We start from the raw sequence: 17,947 nt of genomic DNA, 5'->3' as shown, positions 1-17,947 counted from the left end.
TCAAAGTAAATCAAGAGATCTGTCAGTCGCTGCAGAAATTTTGTAATCTCTTCATGCCTATTTGTTATTTTTGTGAAAAAGTCGAAAAAGCTCAAGCAAGTCATATTGTTTTCAATGAGAATTGTAAAATAAGGCATAATTCAAAGTCAATCTATGATTTTAAAGCACGTCGTCGAGTTGACAGTAAGTTGGGCTGAAATGTTTTGATACATTTAGTTTATTACCCAACTGCGTCAGAAGGAGCGTTGTGTTTTTTTATATTATTCTTACTTAATATCTGCTTTATTGGGATTTTCAGGTGTATCTCACAAATTGGTGCAGAGGAATGGTGAAAATGTTATGACCATGTAAAGAAAATTGAAAAAGATTTCATCAAGCAAGTTTAAGTAATTGAAATGCTGAAAGAGCGATTTATATTATACAGGGTGGAATTTTGTAATGCCACCTGGAGGGAAAGTACCTACTCTTAATATTGTAGATAGAATTTTTTTCTCAAAAAAAAACATTCCTTTATTTTTGAAAAGAAATAGAACTGCATTCTAAGATTTCCAAAAATTTGCTTACCAACTTAAATCTGTTAAAAATTACACCTGTATTTTTATTACATCGATCGTTAGGGTTAAATATAAGGATGAAATCTCTCTAACAAACTTGATAAATCAAATGAAAGGAAAACCATGAAATTTTAAATTATTTTGATAATGTTACAGAAAATTGTATGGTATAGTAGTGAATTTTCGAAAAAAAATTCGAAAATCTTTGAATGCAGTTCTCTTTTTTTTTCAAAAATAAAGGAATGTTTTCTTTCAGTAAAATTTTCTATTTACAGTATTAAGAGTACTTTCCCTCCAGGTGGCATTACAAAATTTCATCCTGTATAAATACCTCTTTAACTTGATCATCTATTGAAGAATAAGAAATGCAAGTGGAGTTCTTAGAATCGTTTTCTAGTTCTGAATGAAGTGATAAGTTATAAATATGATACATAATAAAATTATTTACAGTAATATACTGTTTGCTTATTTTTCAAGACATGTTTCTATGTTAAAAACCCGTTGTATAACAACATTCTTCATACACATACCTAAAATGTACCTATATGTAGGCATTCGTACTTCATGTTCATTAATATTAAAGTCATAAATAAAAAAATAAAAAGTATCAAGATCGTTTAATCCAATTTCCCCAGTATTGCACTCAACAAAGTTTATTTTCCCCATTTGCCATGAGATTCTGGTACACCTATAGTATAAATTTTCATCCCAACTAATATTATAAATGCGAAAGTAACTCTGTCTGTCTGTCTGTCTGTCTGTCTGTCTGTCTGTCTGTTACGCTTTCCCGCTTAAACCTTGCAACCGATTTTGATGAAATTTGGCATAGAGATAGTTTGAGTCCCGGGAAAGAACATAGGATAGTTTTAATCCCGGTTTTTGAAACAGGGACGCGCGCGATAAAGTTTTTCTGTGACAGACAAAATTCCACGCGGGCGAAGCCGCGGGCGGAAAGCTAGTTTTTAAGATAAAAGCAATAAAGATATTGAGTATTGGTATTGAGTCTTTAAGCTCGCGGATTGTCATTTTGTATTATTCCTTTGCCAATAAAACGTTGCCCATAGATGGTAGAAAAAAAATGTCTACACGTCATCTGCGGTGAGCTGTCAAAATTACTGAAATTACCGAAAAGCGATTTGTTTTGCAGGATAATTGGATTTTTCTTCTTAATTTCAAAATGGTATGAAGTTTAATTATTAAAATTTCCAAATATGTTCATAGTTGTATTATAAAAGTGCATAAAATCAGTGTATAAGTGGTTAATTGGTGTTACATTTATGTTTACATTTTGCTTCTATGTTTTCATTTATTTTCAGGTGCTCATAGCAGCAACAGTATGTACGAAATCAGGAAAAGGTATCAAATAATACATAAATTCACCTAAATTCATAGGCAACTCTGTAAGTTTAGATTTTTATACGTAATTTTGTGACGGTTTCAGCATTGGTGTCTCGGCAGTTCGTAGAGATGACGAAAGCCCGTATCGAGGGCCTATTAGCTGCCTTCCCCAAACTAATGACTGGCGGCCGACAACATACCTTCGTTGAGACTGAGTCTGTCAGGTAATTTTATCTAAAAACTTCTTCCAAGTAATATTTACAAACAGTACCTACCTAAAAACATTATGTACCTACTTGTGAGTCACTTAAGTGGTGAATTATCTACTAATGTGTTAAGTCTATAGTATGTACATTGTGAAGTATATTATAGTAGATTATTATCTTACTTCACAATTTTCAATCAATTGCATCATACAACTTTTGGCCAACTTAGGCTAGGTTCATCATACTTAAACTGTAACAAACGTCAAAAATATGTGAAACTTAAATACAAAAAGCACTGGTTATTGTTAAAGTTACCGTGACAGTCTGGCAGTGCAACTCAACCTAAATTGTAAATTCCATAGAAGTTACAAGTGAGTGACAAGAGATACAGCTAAAATTGATAGTTGTTTATAATTATTTATTGGTATGTTGCATTCAGGTATGTGTACCAGCCGCTGGACAAGCTGTACATGTTGCTGATCACCACCAAGGCCAGCAACATCCTGGAGGACCTGGAGACTTTGCGCCTCTTCAGCAGAGTGGTAATTCAAATTCAAGTTTCTTTATTGATTAGACTTATTATTTATTTATTTATCAGGACAGATCCATGGTAATTGCTTTTATATTTATTCAATGCTGGTTTGGATAAAAGTCCCCAAATAAAGACAGACACAAAAATAATCAAAATTTCATCAGGCATCTGTAAAGTTTTATAACAAAAAATCTAAACTTTTTTTATTTATTTATATTATTTATTAAGTATTTGAATTAATGAATGACAAACATTATTTCTTACAAACTTACCAGTTATTAACGATAATCTTAATAATAATTGCTTATTTGTAGAAAATAAATGAGTGATGACTTTTACTTTACATTTCCAGGTCCCAGAATATTGCACCCAGCTCACAGAGGCTGAGATCTTGAACCAAGCCTTCAATCTGCTGTTTGCTTTTGACGAAATTGTAGCCCTGGGCTACAGGGAGAGTGTCAACCTGGCACAGGTTTGTAGCTTTATTTTTGACAAATTAAATTATATTTTACCGCTTATACATTAGAACTATCAGAAGTTATAATCATTAAGCTTTGAATTAAGAAAAGAATTAGTTTTAGTAAATAACTTATTTATTTTATTTTAGGTTCGCTCATTTGTTGAGATGGACTCTCATGAAGAAAAGATCTATCAAGCAGTGAGGCAGGTAAGAAAATGTCATTTATCTCAAAATGTAATGTATCTTTCTTGGGTTTACCAAAACTTCATCTTGGAATGTGAATTTAATTCTCTAGAAACAAATTAATGCTAAATGTTATCGATATTTTTTCTGGATTAATTAATAATCAGGATAAATTCGTTCTAAGTGAAATAATTTATTTTAATTCACGGAACATGCTTATTATTGTTTTATTATAAAGTTCTCCAGACACCTGCTAGTATACTCTGTAAGGGACACCTTGTTATCCTTTACAATGCCGATATATCGGAGGCTCGTAAATAAAAAGGTACAATGATAGAAACCCTGTATATGCCTAGAAGTAGAAATATGTGACTTCTCTTTGCTTGTAGACGCAAGAGCGTGAGGCGGCCAACCGCATGCGAGAGAGAGCTAAGGAACTGCAAAGAGAGAGGCTGGAGGCCGCCAAGCGAGGCGCGCCGCCGCGCTCGCAGATGTCTTTCGGCAAGTATACCTTACATCAGTGTTCTGCAAACTTTGATTTAACTTGCCATAACGCGCTAGACCTCCAAAGAAAAACATTAAATATTTAATAATAAATCAAAAGGCTGGCAGCTATTTTGGTCAGAGAATTAGCCTGGCCATGCAACGTGGCAATGCTGCCAGCCTTTTGGGCACCATTCCTGACTGCGGCGCTGGGGGTGAAGTATTTTTTATTTTGTAAATAGTTTTTATCATTAGTAATTTTTAAATTTTAGTTTTTAAGTCATTTTAAGTTAATGTACCTATTATTATAAAATTTATTCTCTAATAAACCAACAATCTATACCTACTAATATTATAAAGCTGAAGAGTTTGTTTGTTTACTTGAACGCGCTAATCTCCGGAACTACTGGTCCGATTTGAAAAAATATTTCAGTGTTAGATAGCCCATTTATCGAGGAAGGCTATAAGCTATACAACATCACGCTACGATCAATAGGAGCAGAGCAATAATGAAAAATGTTGCGAAAACTGGTTTTCACGCGTACGAAGTCGCGGGCACAGCTAGTATAATAATAAGCCTTTATTGCTACATATTAATGTTGATGATAGGTTTGTTTTCTATAAAAGTTGTCCTTTGATAAAGCTCAAAGGCTTCCACCTGTCTCTATCCAATTCTGATTTATGTTGAACCAACCATTCTTCATTTCATTTCTTGGAAGTTATCCTTCTGAACTACTACCCTACTTTTTTGCCATCTTTGGGGGACCACCACTCTGATATCCATTTCATTGTTCTAAACGCAATTTTTTAAAATTATAAACGCATCATAAGATTTATTTCTGCCTTTTTCTATGACGTGCGTTTGTCAGCAGGCAGCTCTGGTTTCGGCAGTTCCAACGTGACGTCGAGCCCGAGCACCGAACCAATAGCTGAGAAGATACCCACTACTCCTGCTAGAGACACGTAAGTTCGTAATCATTAGATCATCCAGTCTCCACCGTAGGTGTACTGGAGGGAAGACGAACCTTAAATTCGAACTCCTTCTGTTTTAATTTCATTGTGGGTCCCATGACAGTTTAACTTTCCCCCGGGACAAACTTGACCTTCACTGGTTGGGTTTTTATTAGCGGTCAAGCTGTAGATCCTGGCTACACAGGAGTTGCAGCGGTGGGAATGAGAGGAAAAAAATTCGTCCTCGTCTTGAACTCGAAAGTTTTTCGTACTAGTTGGTACTGATGTTCACATAATTATTTCTCAACCATAGAATTTAATTAATTAACTAATTCTATTGAGTTTTTAAAATTTAAGTCATGGTATTACTTTCTACTCTGTAGTCTCCGCTACAGAAGGGGTCGCCCTTATAATTTACCAGAGTTATGTTATAAAGCCCGGTCTGCGAGCGATAAGGATGGGTAGCTTGGGGTCATTGGACAAAATTCTACGTGCTCACGGACCAACAGATACCTATATCTAAATAAATAAAAATGAATTGATGTTCGTTAGTCTGATTAAAACTCGAGAACGGCTGGGCAGATTGAGCTGATTTTGGTTTTAAAATGTTTCTCGTAGTCCAGGGTAGGTCTAAACGGTGAGCAAATACGCGCGCGATATTGTTTTTCTGTGACAGACAAAATTCCACGCGGGCGAAGCCACGGGCGGAAAGCTAGTTTCACATAAGATACTAATTTATAATTTTTCGATGTCGAATTCAGGCGTCCAGTAGGCCGTTCCGCCATGAAGCTCGGCTCGCGCGGCTCGGACGCCGAGTCGTTTGTGTCCCGCCTGCGCTCCGAGGGCGACACCGTGGCCCCCGCCTCCGCTACAGCCGCCGCCTCTACCACGCACCGTCCCGAAGTCGCGCCGCTGCCGGACCACAAGAGGTAATGTGATGTTTTAACGCTATAGCCCAACGGTCATCAGAAATCGAACTACCAATAATGAAATATACTTAAACCCGTGGTCACACACATCACGATAAGTCAAATATTCGTGTCTAGCCAAGTATTCGCCTATACTTCGTAGCTTTTTTGCATAGTCACTATGTGGCCCAGGGGTTACTGACATTTGAAAACACTAAAATCACTGTGGTACTTATTTTATGTTATTTTCAGTGTACACCTGCGGTTCGAGGAACGTTTGAACTTGGTTGCCGGGCGCGATGGAGACATCCAGAACTTCGAGCTGTCAGGTAGATTACAATATTGAAATTCACAGATGGCGTCCATAAATTACGTGAGACAATTTTGGCCATTTTTCAACCCCCCCGCCCCCCTTGGTGAGATTTGGTGAGATTTTGCCTGACCCCCTCCCCCACCCCCCTAATCTCACGTGATATTTAATAAAATGGCTATTTTGCCATGTCTATGCTTCGAGTCTATTAGATTTATATGAAAAANCTAGTATGAAAAAATCATCAAACTTCTAATGCTCGTAACTCAGTTCAGACTGAGTTTAGAGGTATACATGTCATAGTAAGTTTGGTTTATTACTTTGGTTTGGTTATTTTGTAATCAAAAAACAAAGATTGGTCGATGGCCGCGCGAAAAAAAAAAAGACGCCAATTTCCGGCATTGTCTTTTATTATGTGCTCATTATCCACTCCGTACTCAACGTTCGAATAATCTTTCTTTAGTACCTACTACGCAAGCAATGTAAGCTGTTTACATTATGACATCGCTGTCATCATTGCTGTCACGAGAAATGTGTTGTTTTTGGGCATATTGCTGCGACACCGGCCCCGCCCCCTTGTCACATCTCCCTTTAGTTTTTGTGATCTGTGTGTACTACGGTTAATTGGAATCGGATTAAATCCCATGGAAAATTATGAAATGTGTTCTTTTTAATACATTGTTATGCCTTGGAATCATTGTCAACTACCTAATTTATGTTCCAATTTCTTTGTCCAGGCTTGCTGACACTGCGCATAACTGACGAGCAATACGGCAGGATTCGTGTACACGTGGACAACAGGGACTCCCGATCACTGCAGTTACAGGTTAGTTCACCATTTGACTAGTAGGCTACCCTAAACAGTGTGAGTCACGTTAAAGTGTACATATGAAAATAGATGAAACTAGACCTATTTTTATCGACAAAAAAGAGGTCAAAATTTTTGAGATTTTTTTTTAATTTTTTTAAAAAAAAATTTCTTCCAATTATTGTAAAGAAAACGTAATAACTTTTAAACTAAGCGATATATCCAGATAAAATTAAACAGTAATAATGCTAAATAACAGGCGATACTAAAAAAATACATAAAATACACAAAAATAGGCCAACAAATAATCAAAAATGATACTTTTTGAAAAAAAATTGCTTTTTGGAGAAATTTATCAAATAACCAAAAAAACACGAATTTAAAAGCAGATTTTTTTCAAAAAGTATCATTTTTTATTATTTGTTGGCATTTTTTGTGTATTTTATGTATTTTTTTAACGTGACTCACACTATTGTAAAAAAATTAAAGATCGTGTAACTTGTGTCCGAAATTGGTTGAAACGAGATTAAGTTCTTGTATCCATCTTGAATTTGACGGAAAAAAGCGCTTGGAAACAAAATGGCGGTCGCCAAGCGGTGAGCGCTGTCACTGCAATGAATGAAACACGTCACTATTCGTCTAACGTGTGCTCGCCGAAAACTTTTTTTTCGCCAAACGCCCCTATTAAGGTTCTTTATCGCAAACAGTTAATAGGACTATCATTGATTGAAATAAGCAATGCGGAAAGCGCAGCGTAGGACATCCATCCACAAGGTGGGCCGACGACCTCATAAAGGCCGCCACCAACCGGCTATTGTGGAAATTATTGTAGGAGGCCTAGAGAGAAAGAAAGAAAGAATGTCTTTATTTGCTTCAAACATGGTATAAGGATGTTGGTTTTTACAATGTGCTCATATTTAGCCTTTTAAAAATAACATGCAAATCATTTTCATAAATGTTCAGCAGTGGATGTCCTATGGCTGAAATGATGAAGATGATAATAAACGATGATTAATATTGTGCCTGTTCATTCCAGACTCACCCCAACGTGGACAAGGAGGCGTTCCGGTCGCAGGGCATCATCGGACTCAAGCAGAGTCAGCGCCCGTTCCCGCTGCACAGTGACGTCGGCGTGCTCAAGTGGCGCCTCGCTGGTTCCGGCGACGACAAGCTGGCGCCGCTGGCGGGTGAGTGACATGTGACGCCCGTCGCGCGTCATGTGACGCCCGTCGCGGGTCATGTGACGCCCGTCGCGGGTCATGTGACGCCCGTCGCGGGTCATGTGACGCCCGTCGCGGGTCATGTGACGCCCGTCGCGCGTCATGTGACGCCCGTCGCGGGTCATGTAACGCCCGTCGCGCGTCATGTGACGCCCGTCGCTCGTCACGTGATGCCCGTCGCGGGTCATGTGACGCCCGTCGCGGGTCATGTGACGCCCGTCGCGGGTCTTGTGACGCCCGTCGCGGGTCGTGTGACGCCCGTCGCGGGTCTAGTGACGCCCGTCGCGGGTCATGTGACGCCTGTCGCGCGTCATGCGAGCGAGCGGAGTCAGGCACCAGACTCAACCCAACGTGGACAAGGACGACAAGCTGGCGCCGCTGGCGGGTGAGTGAATGACGCCCGTCGCGGGTCTAGTGACGCCCGTCGCGGGTCATGTGACGCCCGTCGCGGGTCTAGTGACGCCCGTCGCGGGTCATGTGACGCCCGTCGCGCGTCATGCGAGCGAGCGGAGTCAGGCGGCCACGTGACGCTCGCCGCGCGTCAGGCATGTGGGCGGAGTCAGGCGGTCTAGTATACTTGTCGGCAATTGTGTATTCTTGACGGCGGTCGTGTATTCTTGTCGGCAATTCTGTATTTTGTCGGCGGTTGTGTATTCTTCTCATTCTAATAAGTGTGGGTGGTAAGTAACAGCTAAAAACAATAGGTGGGTGGTCGAGCATTCATTTCGGTCAGTAGTATGTAATACCTATTGGCTCCGTGCACGATTACAGCGCCAACTAGCGTCCACAACTTTATGGGCTCTGTCACATTGACATTTAGGTCGTATATTTGTGAAAAAATATCGAAATGAAAAAATAATAAATATTTTCGACTAATAAATTGTTGTGATATCACGATTTGGGTGGAAAAAAGGTTTTGAAATCATTTTGGTCATTAAAATCAAATGAGGTAAGTCCTAAAAGTGTGTTTAATTTTGATTGTGTCAGGGTTTGTTTACTTCATTTATAGTTGTAGTTTTACAGTAAAACAAAAAGAAAAAGCTACTTTAACGGTTTCATTATATAACAGTAAATATAATTAAATGTTCCTGTATCGCTAGTTATAAATTAAATATCGTTTTCAGATCGAAATGAGTATTGTTTTGAAGACCGGGTTTGTGAGTGTTACAATATCAAATTCCAACCACAAACCGTATTTAAAGGAAAGTTTTTGGTATTGGCTGGACAAGTCCGAGATGTAGAAGAATTAGGAACAAAACAAGGGCAGAGTTCAATAATTCACGCTCTCATCATAAGGCAAACATCTGTGCACAACAACTACTGTGACTCATTTTTGTACTACCACGTTGTATAGTCTAGTTATTTCCAAATTGTAAACGGCTATTAAACCAGCCCAATCGAAATACAGTCCACTCTTTTATTTTAGTTCCCAGTAGGACCCTTTTCATGCGATTAATTAATGATATTAAAATGTATTATGTAGAATCGCTTTGCCATTGACAGATACATCTGATGACAGAGCTTACATTATTTCTACTTTTGACCACCATGAGCGCTGCGATAGATTATGTTACCCCCACCTAGTACTTCGCACCCAGCGAATAGGAGAAATCGTAATAAAAATGTTATGAACTAAATCTGCCGCCCCTGAATTGCCGCCTTAGGCTTCAGTCTACTCAGCCTGGTTGTAAACCTGCCACTAATTTCGCTGATTTTATATTCTTAGAATATAAAACTTTTTATTTGCAAGAAAGATGTATAAGCAGGCAAGACATAGATATAAACAGAGAGAAATATACAAGTGGACAGTTAACTGCTTGTGCCCCTCTGACAAAAAGGCACCCCGCTCAGCAAAAAGTATTCCTTACACTTACATTCTGAAGTTACGAGCTCTTTTCGAGCATTTCTGTGTTCCGTTCGTCAGCTGTTCCTAGCTGTAACTTCAGAATGTTAAGAATAGTGTTCCTTTCTTGAATGTTTCTTTTTTGTCGGCCTAGACTTCAGCCTACTCGGCCTGGTAGTAAATCCGCCTCTAATTTCAGTGATTTTAATAATCCTTACACTTACATTCTGAAGTTACGAGTTCTTTTCGAGCATTTCTATGTACCGTTCGTCCGCTGTTCCTAGCTGTAGCGTAACTTCAGAATGTTAAGAATAGTATAAGATTTTAAACTTTCGCGTTCCATTTCAACTAAAATAGTAAGACACGGGTCTTAACGCGACGTTTATTAATGAGTTACATTATGTACTCACGGCTTGACGAACGGACGACGCCGCCAGTCTGCTTGTGACCACGGCTGCATCATCGCAGCCGAAACGTCAAGCCGTGAGTACTAATAAAGGCCGGTAGATCTATTCTCATAAATAAAACACTGGATACTCATCTTTCACATTATATTGCCTTAATTTAGATACAATTCATCACTTTTCACAAAAGCGCGCGGAGTCATCTCCGCGCGTCCCTCTATTCTGACGTTTGATTCTCGTGTGACATTGACATTACGTCAGTGTCACTATGACAGCAGCTCATCGGCTATAACGATACCGTTATTTTAACGTTTTATATTTTTCACAATTAACAGTACATAATGTAACTCATTAATAAACGTCGCGTTAAGAGCCGTGTCTTACTATTTTATGTTAAGAATAGTGTTCCTTTCTTGAATGTTCTTGTGTTATCCCTCAGTGAACTGCTGATGTAAAGTTCATCCGCTGTTCCTAGCTGTAACGTAACTTCAGAATGTTAAGAATAGTGTTCCTTTCTTGAATGTTCTTGTGTTATCCCCCAGTGAATTGCTGATGAAAGTTCGTCCGCAGTTCCTAGCTGTAACGTAACTTCAGAATGTTAAGAATAGTGTTCCTTTCTTGAATGTTCTTGTGTTATCCCCCAGTGAATTGCTGATGAAAGTTCGTCCGCAGTTCCTAGCTGTAACGTAACTTCAGAATGTTAAGAATAGTGTTCCTTTTTTTATTGTTCTTGTTATCCCCCAGTGAACTGCTGATGTAAAGTTCGTCCGCTGTTCCTAGCTGTAACGTAACTTCAGAATGTTAAGAATAGTGTTCCTTTCTTGAATGTTCTTGTGTTGTCCCTTAGTGAACTGCTGGCCGTCGGAGGGCGCGGGCGGCGGCTGTGACGTCAACATCGAGTACGAGCTGGAGCACGACCACCTGTCGCTCAACGACGTCAACATACACATCCCGCTGCCGTGAGTCACTCTGCGTTTTGTTATAATAGGGATGATGACTGGGTAATGAAATCGAAATTCTATTTAGTCCGTCAGATAATGAAAAAATTTTGGACACATATTTTTTATTTTTTTTCCTAATCGAATAAATTACAGTATTGAGTTGAAATGTCGCGTGACGTCACTTTTGAGTAAAAAATCTACTCAAGCGTGACGTAACGCGCCATTTCAACTCTATGTAGCACTGTTATTATTAGGCTAGATTCCTAAAAAAAAATTTTTAGTCTGTCAATTTTAATATAAAAAAATATTGGACACGTATATTTTTAATTGTCAATCAAACAACTAATTACAAAGTTATGGTGCGTTGAAGTTCCGCGCGACGTCACAAAGTGCTGCACTTTTACGCACTCACTGACGTCACGGGCCTTTTCTTTAGAACTTTGGCACGCTTTATCTCTTTACATTTTCATTAGTTTTAAAAAGTGAAAAATACGTGTCGAGTAGTTTTTTATAAGCTAACTGACGGACTAATTAAAACTCTTGCTTTTTTACCCAGGAAACATCCCTCATCTAGCTGCTTATTATGTACCTCTGTACTTAGCTACCTTCGTTATCGAATCAGTTAAAATAGTAACCGACATAGTCCGCAGAGCTGCCAAGCTTAAGTGCCAGTGTGTGTGGCACAGCTCGTGGAACTGATGGCCTTTGGAACAGAAAAGTTCTGGAGTGGCGACCACGGGCCAAACAGACGTCCCACTTAGAACACTGAAAATCAAGTCAGTCACGGAAATCATCGGGAGAGGACTTTGTCCAGCAGTGGGTATATTTTGGTTGTAACGAACGTACATAGCTACGTACGCATATTAGTTCGATTGTTTAACTGTCGTTCGTTCGTTCGTTTCAGCCAAATGATGTCCCCTGGACAAAGGCCTCCTCCAAGTTTTTCCACAATGCACGATCCTGCGCTGCCTGCATCCAGGCTCTTCCTTTACCAGATCGTCGGTCCACCTAGTAGAAGGCCTGCCCTCGCTACGTCTTCCAGCCCGTGGTCGCCACTCGACAACTTTTCTGCCCCAACGGCCATCGTCTCTACGAGCTATGTGCCCCGCCCACTGCCACTTGATTTTAGCAATTCTGCGAGCTATATCGGTGTTTAACTGTATGCCTGTATATTGACTGTTTTTTGAACGTATTATAAGGAAATAAAGATTGTTACTTCGATAGTGAGTGTAGTAGAAGTTAATTAAATGAAAGAGTGGACTGTATACAATTAGTTGTCTATTCGGTATAAATAATTAACAATGTTATCGAGACCGCTTTGTGCAAAGTCGTTGAAGAGAGTGCGTCAGGGTCGTCTTCTTCGATGTTCGCTCGCGAACCGAACATTGCTCGTTCGTTCGCCGAACGCTCGCCGCTCCCTCCGGTCACGCCGCCCGCGGGCAATGTCCGTGAGTAGACAAAGATCAACATGACGCAACATAAAGAGTTACGCGGTATTGGTCGCGCAGCAAGAGAAACGCGAGCAAAAATGTTGTATACGCTTGTCGCGCGGACGTTTTGCATATTCTTGTGTTCTGTATTCAAACATTACATTAGTGTGTAATGACGCCATCTTTCTCTCCAGATCTGGTAACATCTCTCTGGTGGTGCACCAGTGGGAAGGCAGCTATGCACAGAAGGGCCGCACGCTCATCTGGTCCGTGCCCATCATCAATAAGCAGCAGAAAACAGGCAGTTTGGAGTTCACGTGAGTGATGCACATCATATTTTTAATAATGCAGTTGCATGCAACGAGGGGGAGTATTTGACAACATTCACGAATAACTTTAAAGCACAACTGTTTAAAAACACTCATCATTCTGGTCTTATTCCTATTTTCGACTGTAAATTAAGATTTTTGTTGCTTTGTGATTGACAAAGTTTGTCAATGGTGACGTCATCGCCTTATATTACCCTGCAATCAGTCTCGTTTTGGTATTGCATAAAAAGTACGTCAATTGATCGGTGGTGTACTCAAATACCCTATTGTAAACCTGTACGTAATGTTTCGTTCTTAAGTGTCCAAACGCAGTGAAACTTTCCTAAAAAGTAAAAACCTAATCCCCACAACGAGGATCATAGAGCTTTTGATAAGTCTATAAAATGTGAAAAAAAAACAACATGATTACCTATTCCGTTTTCTTCGTTAGTAGATTGACCTGTAGCCTCATTCACATAACAAAACTTCAACGACAACAAATCGCTGAATGCGATCCTATCGAGTAATCGTTTTATAAAAATGACCCCTGTGAATACGGATTTAGAACTGTTTTTCAATGGGATGACTTCTGAACGTCAGCGAGATCTTGTCTGTCAACTGTAGTCCACAGTAAAAGCTTTGTTTGATCTTGACTAAAAAATTTTTTTTTTATCCAGCGTCACCCCAGCCATTCCCAACGACTTCTTCCCGCTGTCCGTGACGTGGACGTCAGACACCACGATGTGCCTGCTATCCGCCACCGGAGTCTCGCAGGCGGAGGGCGGAGCGCCCGTGGACTTCTCCCACGAGGTGGCGCTCCATCCGGACAAGTACGAGATCGTCTGAAGTGAAATATTATTCAAAAATGTATTAAGATGTTCCGCCGTGACGCACGTGTTGAAGTGTAAAAATGTATTTAATAAAAATTATATGATATATCAAGGAATCTTTTATTTATTACGCTCTAAACCAGCGGTTCCCAAACTTGTTTTGTCTACTGCCCACTTTGAGAATAAATTCTTTTTAGCGCCCCCATTTGTAGTCGAGAGTCGAGTGCTCAGTCGGTGTCTAAGAGACCACCTAGTAAATGACGCCTCCCAAGTCTTTACACAACGTCCTGATTTTTTTTCTGGGTCTCTTACCGCCCCCCTTTAAGCCTGCAGCGCCCACAAGGGGGCGTTATCGCCCACTTTGGGAAAGACTGCTCTAAACCGTTTAAACTAGCAATAAAAATTGCAGAAGTTGACTTCCGTAAGCTGTTTTATGTGTAAATACAAGCCAACGTCTGCAAGATTTACACAGTGGTGACAGCTTGCGAAAGCAAAAGTCAACTTCTGCAAGTTTTATTGCTAGTCTAAACCTCGCTTTAACTTTAGATATCGTCAATTGAAATACAGAATGCGCCATCTATTGTTTGATTAATGTACTAAAAATATGCCGTATTTTGGCGAAATCCGAACCAAGTCTGGGGCGTGACCCAATAGGGGTCTATTAAAGGTCAAATGAATACAAAAGGTATATGATTGTGACCTGGCATTTTGCTTCATTAAATGTATTTAGGTAATTATCTCATGACCATTACATAAATCAACTCATCGAAACATAATAACTCGAAAAACTCATACAGCAACTAGCAATGCTTTCATGATTTCTATTAATCCATCATATACATAACCATCCTAGAGCAATCGGGTAAAAATAGAATGAAAATCAATCTTTCTTTCTTCTTTCTTTTCAGCCAAATGACGTCCACTGCTGGACAAAGGCCTCCCCCAAGGTTTTCCACAATGAACGGTCCTGCGCTGCCCGCATCCAGGCTCTTCCCGCGACCTTTACCAGATCGTCGGTCCACCTAGTAGGAGGCCTGCCCACGCTACGTCTTCCAGCCCGTGGTCGCCACTCGAGAACTTCCCTGCCCCAACGGCCATCGTCTCTACGAGCTATGTGCCCCGCCCACTGCCACTTGATTTTAGCAAGACTGCCACTTGCTTGCGAAAATCAATATGTAACAATAACTCTTGATAAGTTCTCGTTTTATTTCGGCTATAAAACAATGCATAAAAGGCTGTGTGTCGTGCTGCTACTCGGGAGTGCTTTTAGCTGGCAATATGATGAACGATCGCAAGGCCATGTGTTTGAGACGAGGAGAACCGATCTAAGGTCTAACATGAATCAAACGTGTGAGTATCCCAGGCAAACCCAGTAAGAACCCAGAACCCAGTAAGTTTAACCGCCTCTGTGGTCTAGTGGTAAGACCACCTGCTTCAGACGCAGAGGTCCCGGGTTCGATTTCCAGTGAGGGCAGATTTTTCTGTTCGGTTTAGTTGATGGTAAGGCTTGAATGAAAAAGCCTAGGATGCGCTCCGCGATAAGCGCCACGCCATTTTGGCTTATTATCGGTTTTGCCCATACATTTTCGGCGCGCATCCTAGCCTTTCAGGGCAGGCAGGGGAAGGCAAGACTTGTAGGCGGTGAATGTGACAGTTACCATGTAGGTAGTACACCTACTTAGCCACGGGGATTTTTAAAGTAGGTCTGCATAGCTAAATAAGGACGGGGTGCGGGAAAATTTTGCCATACAAAGTTTACTATTCATGGTATAGTACCTATATTGTGTAATTTATTTAGGTGCCTAGCTTTTTTGCTTCTTTATTTTGGCCATTCTTAGCAGCTGCGTATAGCCGGGCCTTATTATAATGTAGGTACTTAGATAGAGATTAGAGAGTACATCATAATAATATACTCTGTTGCACACCACTGCACGAAACTAGCAAATAAAGAAATATATTCGAAACAGAACAATTTAGGCGGTCTTATCGCTATGACGCGATCTCTTCCAGACCACCGGGGTAGAACAACTAAGATTTTACACAATTCTTTCAGTTTTCTCCTCTCTAGAGAACTACCAAGTGCACGCAGAACCGACCACAGAGGCTCGGTACCCGTGGATCGCTCGCGTGGTGCACTCCAGGACACAAGACATCCCCCACATGTGCACAGCTGCCTGTATTGAAGAGAGGATCTTTATAACGGCTGCTAGGTGCATCTATAAGTAAGAATTGTTTTAGTTAGGGCTCTTTTAAATAGGTCTATTTTTTAATAAGTAAAGCTTGATTGTAGTTCGGTGGGAATTTCGTCATCGCGAGTCGCGAACGAACGTAGAAAAGCTTTAGGAGCACTAAAAAAACAGTTTTTCTGTTAGTGATATTGCCATTTGTAGTCAATGTTATCCATGGCTACCTAAATAAACTCCGACAAACTACTCAAACAAAGACGTATCCTTTGTCTGAGTAGTACAGTGTCGAATCAGTCATGTCGATATTCAGTAGTGTCGAAGTAACGTTTGTCGGAGTTTATTTAGGTAGCCGTTATCCATCTGGGGATTCTAGAATATCCGCGTTGAACTCTCTGACCCTGTCTGAGAACGACTAAACCACGTGGTTGCAGTATGACTTTGTGAATGCGATCCAATGATTTTCTCTTTTTTTAGCTTAAAAGTCCCTTACACGACGGTTCTGTACCTGTACTCACGGTTACCCGCCCAAGCATTCGTGGTGCCTTCCAACGGTTCGAAACAGGCGTTCGATGACATCGGGTTCATAGTCGTACAGGACGCCTACAAGGGAGTCTGGGCCACCATAGCACTGTTTGATAAAACCAATAGGACGGATGACGGGTTCAAGTGGTTCGCCGATTTGAACCTTTCTTACGGACCAATAGAGCACAAAGTTGTGGGATATGCCACTGAGAAGGTAATTAAAGACGTATCGAATATTTCAAGTTAAATGTATGGGCTTATCATGCAAAATCGATAAAAGACAATACAAGTTTATCGTGGCGCGCATCCTAGACCTACAGGTTGACTGGAAGAGAATGCCCAACATGGGGCTTTACGTTAAGCTTTTGTACCCTGTGTAAATAAGTTTAAAATAAACAGTGGACAAAGTTTTTGTACCCATAGTAGGTACTAAATCGTAGACTCTTGTAATTTTCAGGGAATCCACAGAATAAAAGCAGCCGACCGAAAGTTTGACCTCAGCGAACTAATAGTCATCGTCAGCATCAACATATGCAACACCATTCTCACGTTCAACCACCAGATAAAAGGCTTTCACGTGCCGTGCTACCACTCCTGCAACCTCCACCAGTTTCAGTACAACGACGACAAATGCAAGAAGTACCACGGCGTGGAAGGAGGCGTGATATTTGATACCAGAACTAACAAATTATTAGGTAATAATGTCGAAGAGAGTGCCACAGTCGCCTGCTTCTTTGACTCCCAACTAATTGGTCCACCCGTATCGTAAAACTGTGTACGAACGACGATGTACACGGACCACTGTTGCACCGTGATTCCTAATTTACCGCCCGAAGCAGTCACAACTGCTTGAGCAGTTCACGGAACGTTTACGTAAAATAGGCCTACAATAGTTTGCTATACTATCTCAGCTTGAAGCTATCGATACTAAAGCCCGGTCCGTGAGCACGTAGAATTTTGTCCAATGACCCCTAGCTACCCATCCTTATCGCTCGCGAGTAATTAGGTATGTTGCTATCGCGCTCGCACACTCACTGCGGGTGCCAGTCGCACAGTCGCGACAGCAATATAATTACTCGCGAGCGATAAGGATGGGTAGATAGGGGTCATTGGACAAAATTCTACGTGCTCACGGACCAGACTATAGCTGCTTTCAAGCTATCCGTGTATGGCGAGACTTGTTGATCAGTTAAGAATAAAAAATGTTCCAGTCGCGGCATTCCTATAACTTCTATGCCTCGCTATTAACTACACGAGTTGTTGATACTTATCAATATCAACATTTTTGTGAGCAATATCTATCTCATATCATACTTCGCATGTTTTAAATAGTTTCTGTTTATTTAGGCATAGCAACATGGGGCCCATACTTTCGTAAGTACGAACTCCCAGTGGGCTTTGCCGTGCCGAACTCGGAGAATTTCTTCGACGATTACTCTTGCGCGAGACGGATCCGAAACGACAACGGCGAGTTGGCTGGTATCAGTTATCAGAGCCTGTGTGAAAATGCTTAATAAACGCTGCCTCAAC

At 40.6% G+C, this 17,947-nt stretch overlaps 2 protein-coding genes across 2 annotated transcripts; both read left to right on the top strand.

Annotated features, from left to right (window-relative positions):
- The first annotated feature begins 1,624 nt into the window (after window positions 1-1,624).
- On the top strand, window positions 1,625-13,734 carry deltaCOP (coatomer subunit delta). Its single transcript, XM_028318748.1, has 15 exons — window positions 1,625-1,734; window positions 1,871-1,910; window positions 1,996-2,116; window positions 2,538-2,640; window positions 2,983-3,102; window positions 3,238-3,297; window positions 3,663-3,774; window positions 4,629-4,719; window positions 5,469-5,636; window positions 5,868-5,944; window positions 6,663-6,751; window positions 7,770-7,920; window positions 11,048-11,159; window positions 12,766-12,888; window positions 13,557-13,734. The coding sequence occupies exons 1-15, from the start codon at window positions 1,732-1,734 to the stop codon at window positions 13,723-13,725; spliced, it is 1,539 nt and encodes a 512-aa protein (XP_028174549.1). The 5' UTR covers window positions 1,625-1,731; the 3' UTR covers window positions 13,726-13,734.
- Window positions 13,735-15,046: 1,312 nt separating this feature from the next.
- Window positions 15,047-17,940, top strand: LOC114363129 (uncharacterized). The gene is made up of 5 exons (XM_028318760.1): window positions 15,047-15,059; window positions 15,763-15,931; window positions 16,370-16,631; window positions 16,875-17,112; window positions 17,765-17,940. Exons 1-5 carry the CDS (start codon window positions 15,047-15,049, stop codon window positions 17,929-17,931), a joined length of 849 nt encoding a protein of 282 aa, XP_028174561.1. The 3' UTR covers window positions 17,932-17,940.
- The last annotated feature ends 7 nt before the right edge of the window (window positions 17,941-17,947 follow it).

The sequence above is a fragment of the Ostrinia furnacalis genome, unplaced genomic scaffold (genome assembly GCF_004193835.3).
Source record: "Ostrinia furnacalis isolate ACB-3 unplaced genomic scaffold, ASM419383v2 OfSCF7013, whole genome shotgun sequence".
Lineage (NCBI taxonomy): Eukaryota > Metazoa > Arthropoda > Insecta > Lepidoptera > Crambidae > Ostrinia > Ostrinia furnacalis.
Note: the sequence above shows the minus strand (reverse complement) of the source record. Positions and strands in the feature narration are given on the sequence as shown.

Excerpts from the sequence above, each read along its gene's own strand:
- deltaCOP (XM_028318748.1), top strand. Across the intron at positions 6,752-7,769 it reads CCCGATCACTGCAGTTACAG|ACTCACCCCAACGTGGACAA; the intron begins GTTAGTTCACCA and ends TGTTCATTCCAG. Across the intron at positions 7,921-11,047 it reads CAAGCTGGCGCCGCTGGCGG|TGAACTGCTGGCCGTCGGAG; the intron begins GTGAGTGACATG and ends GTTGTCCCTTAG.
- LOC114363129 (XM_028318760.1), top strand. Across the intron at positions 15,932-16,369 it reads GCTGCTAGGTGCATCTATAA|CTTAAAAGTCCCTTACACGA; the intron begins GTAAGAATTGTT and ends CTCTTTTTTTAG. Across the intron at positions 16,632-16,874 it reads TGGGATATGCCACTGAGAAG|GGAATCCACAGAATAAAAGC; the intron begins GTAATTAAAGAC and ends TGTAATTTTCAG.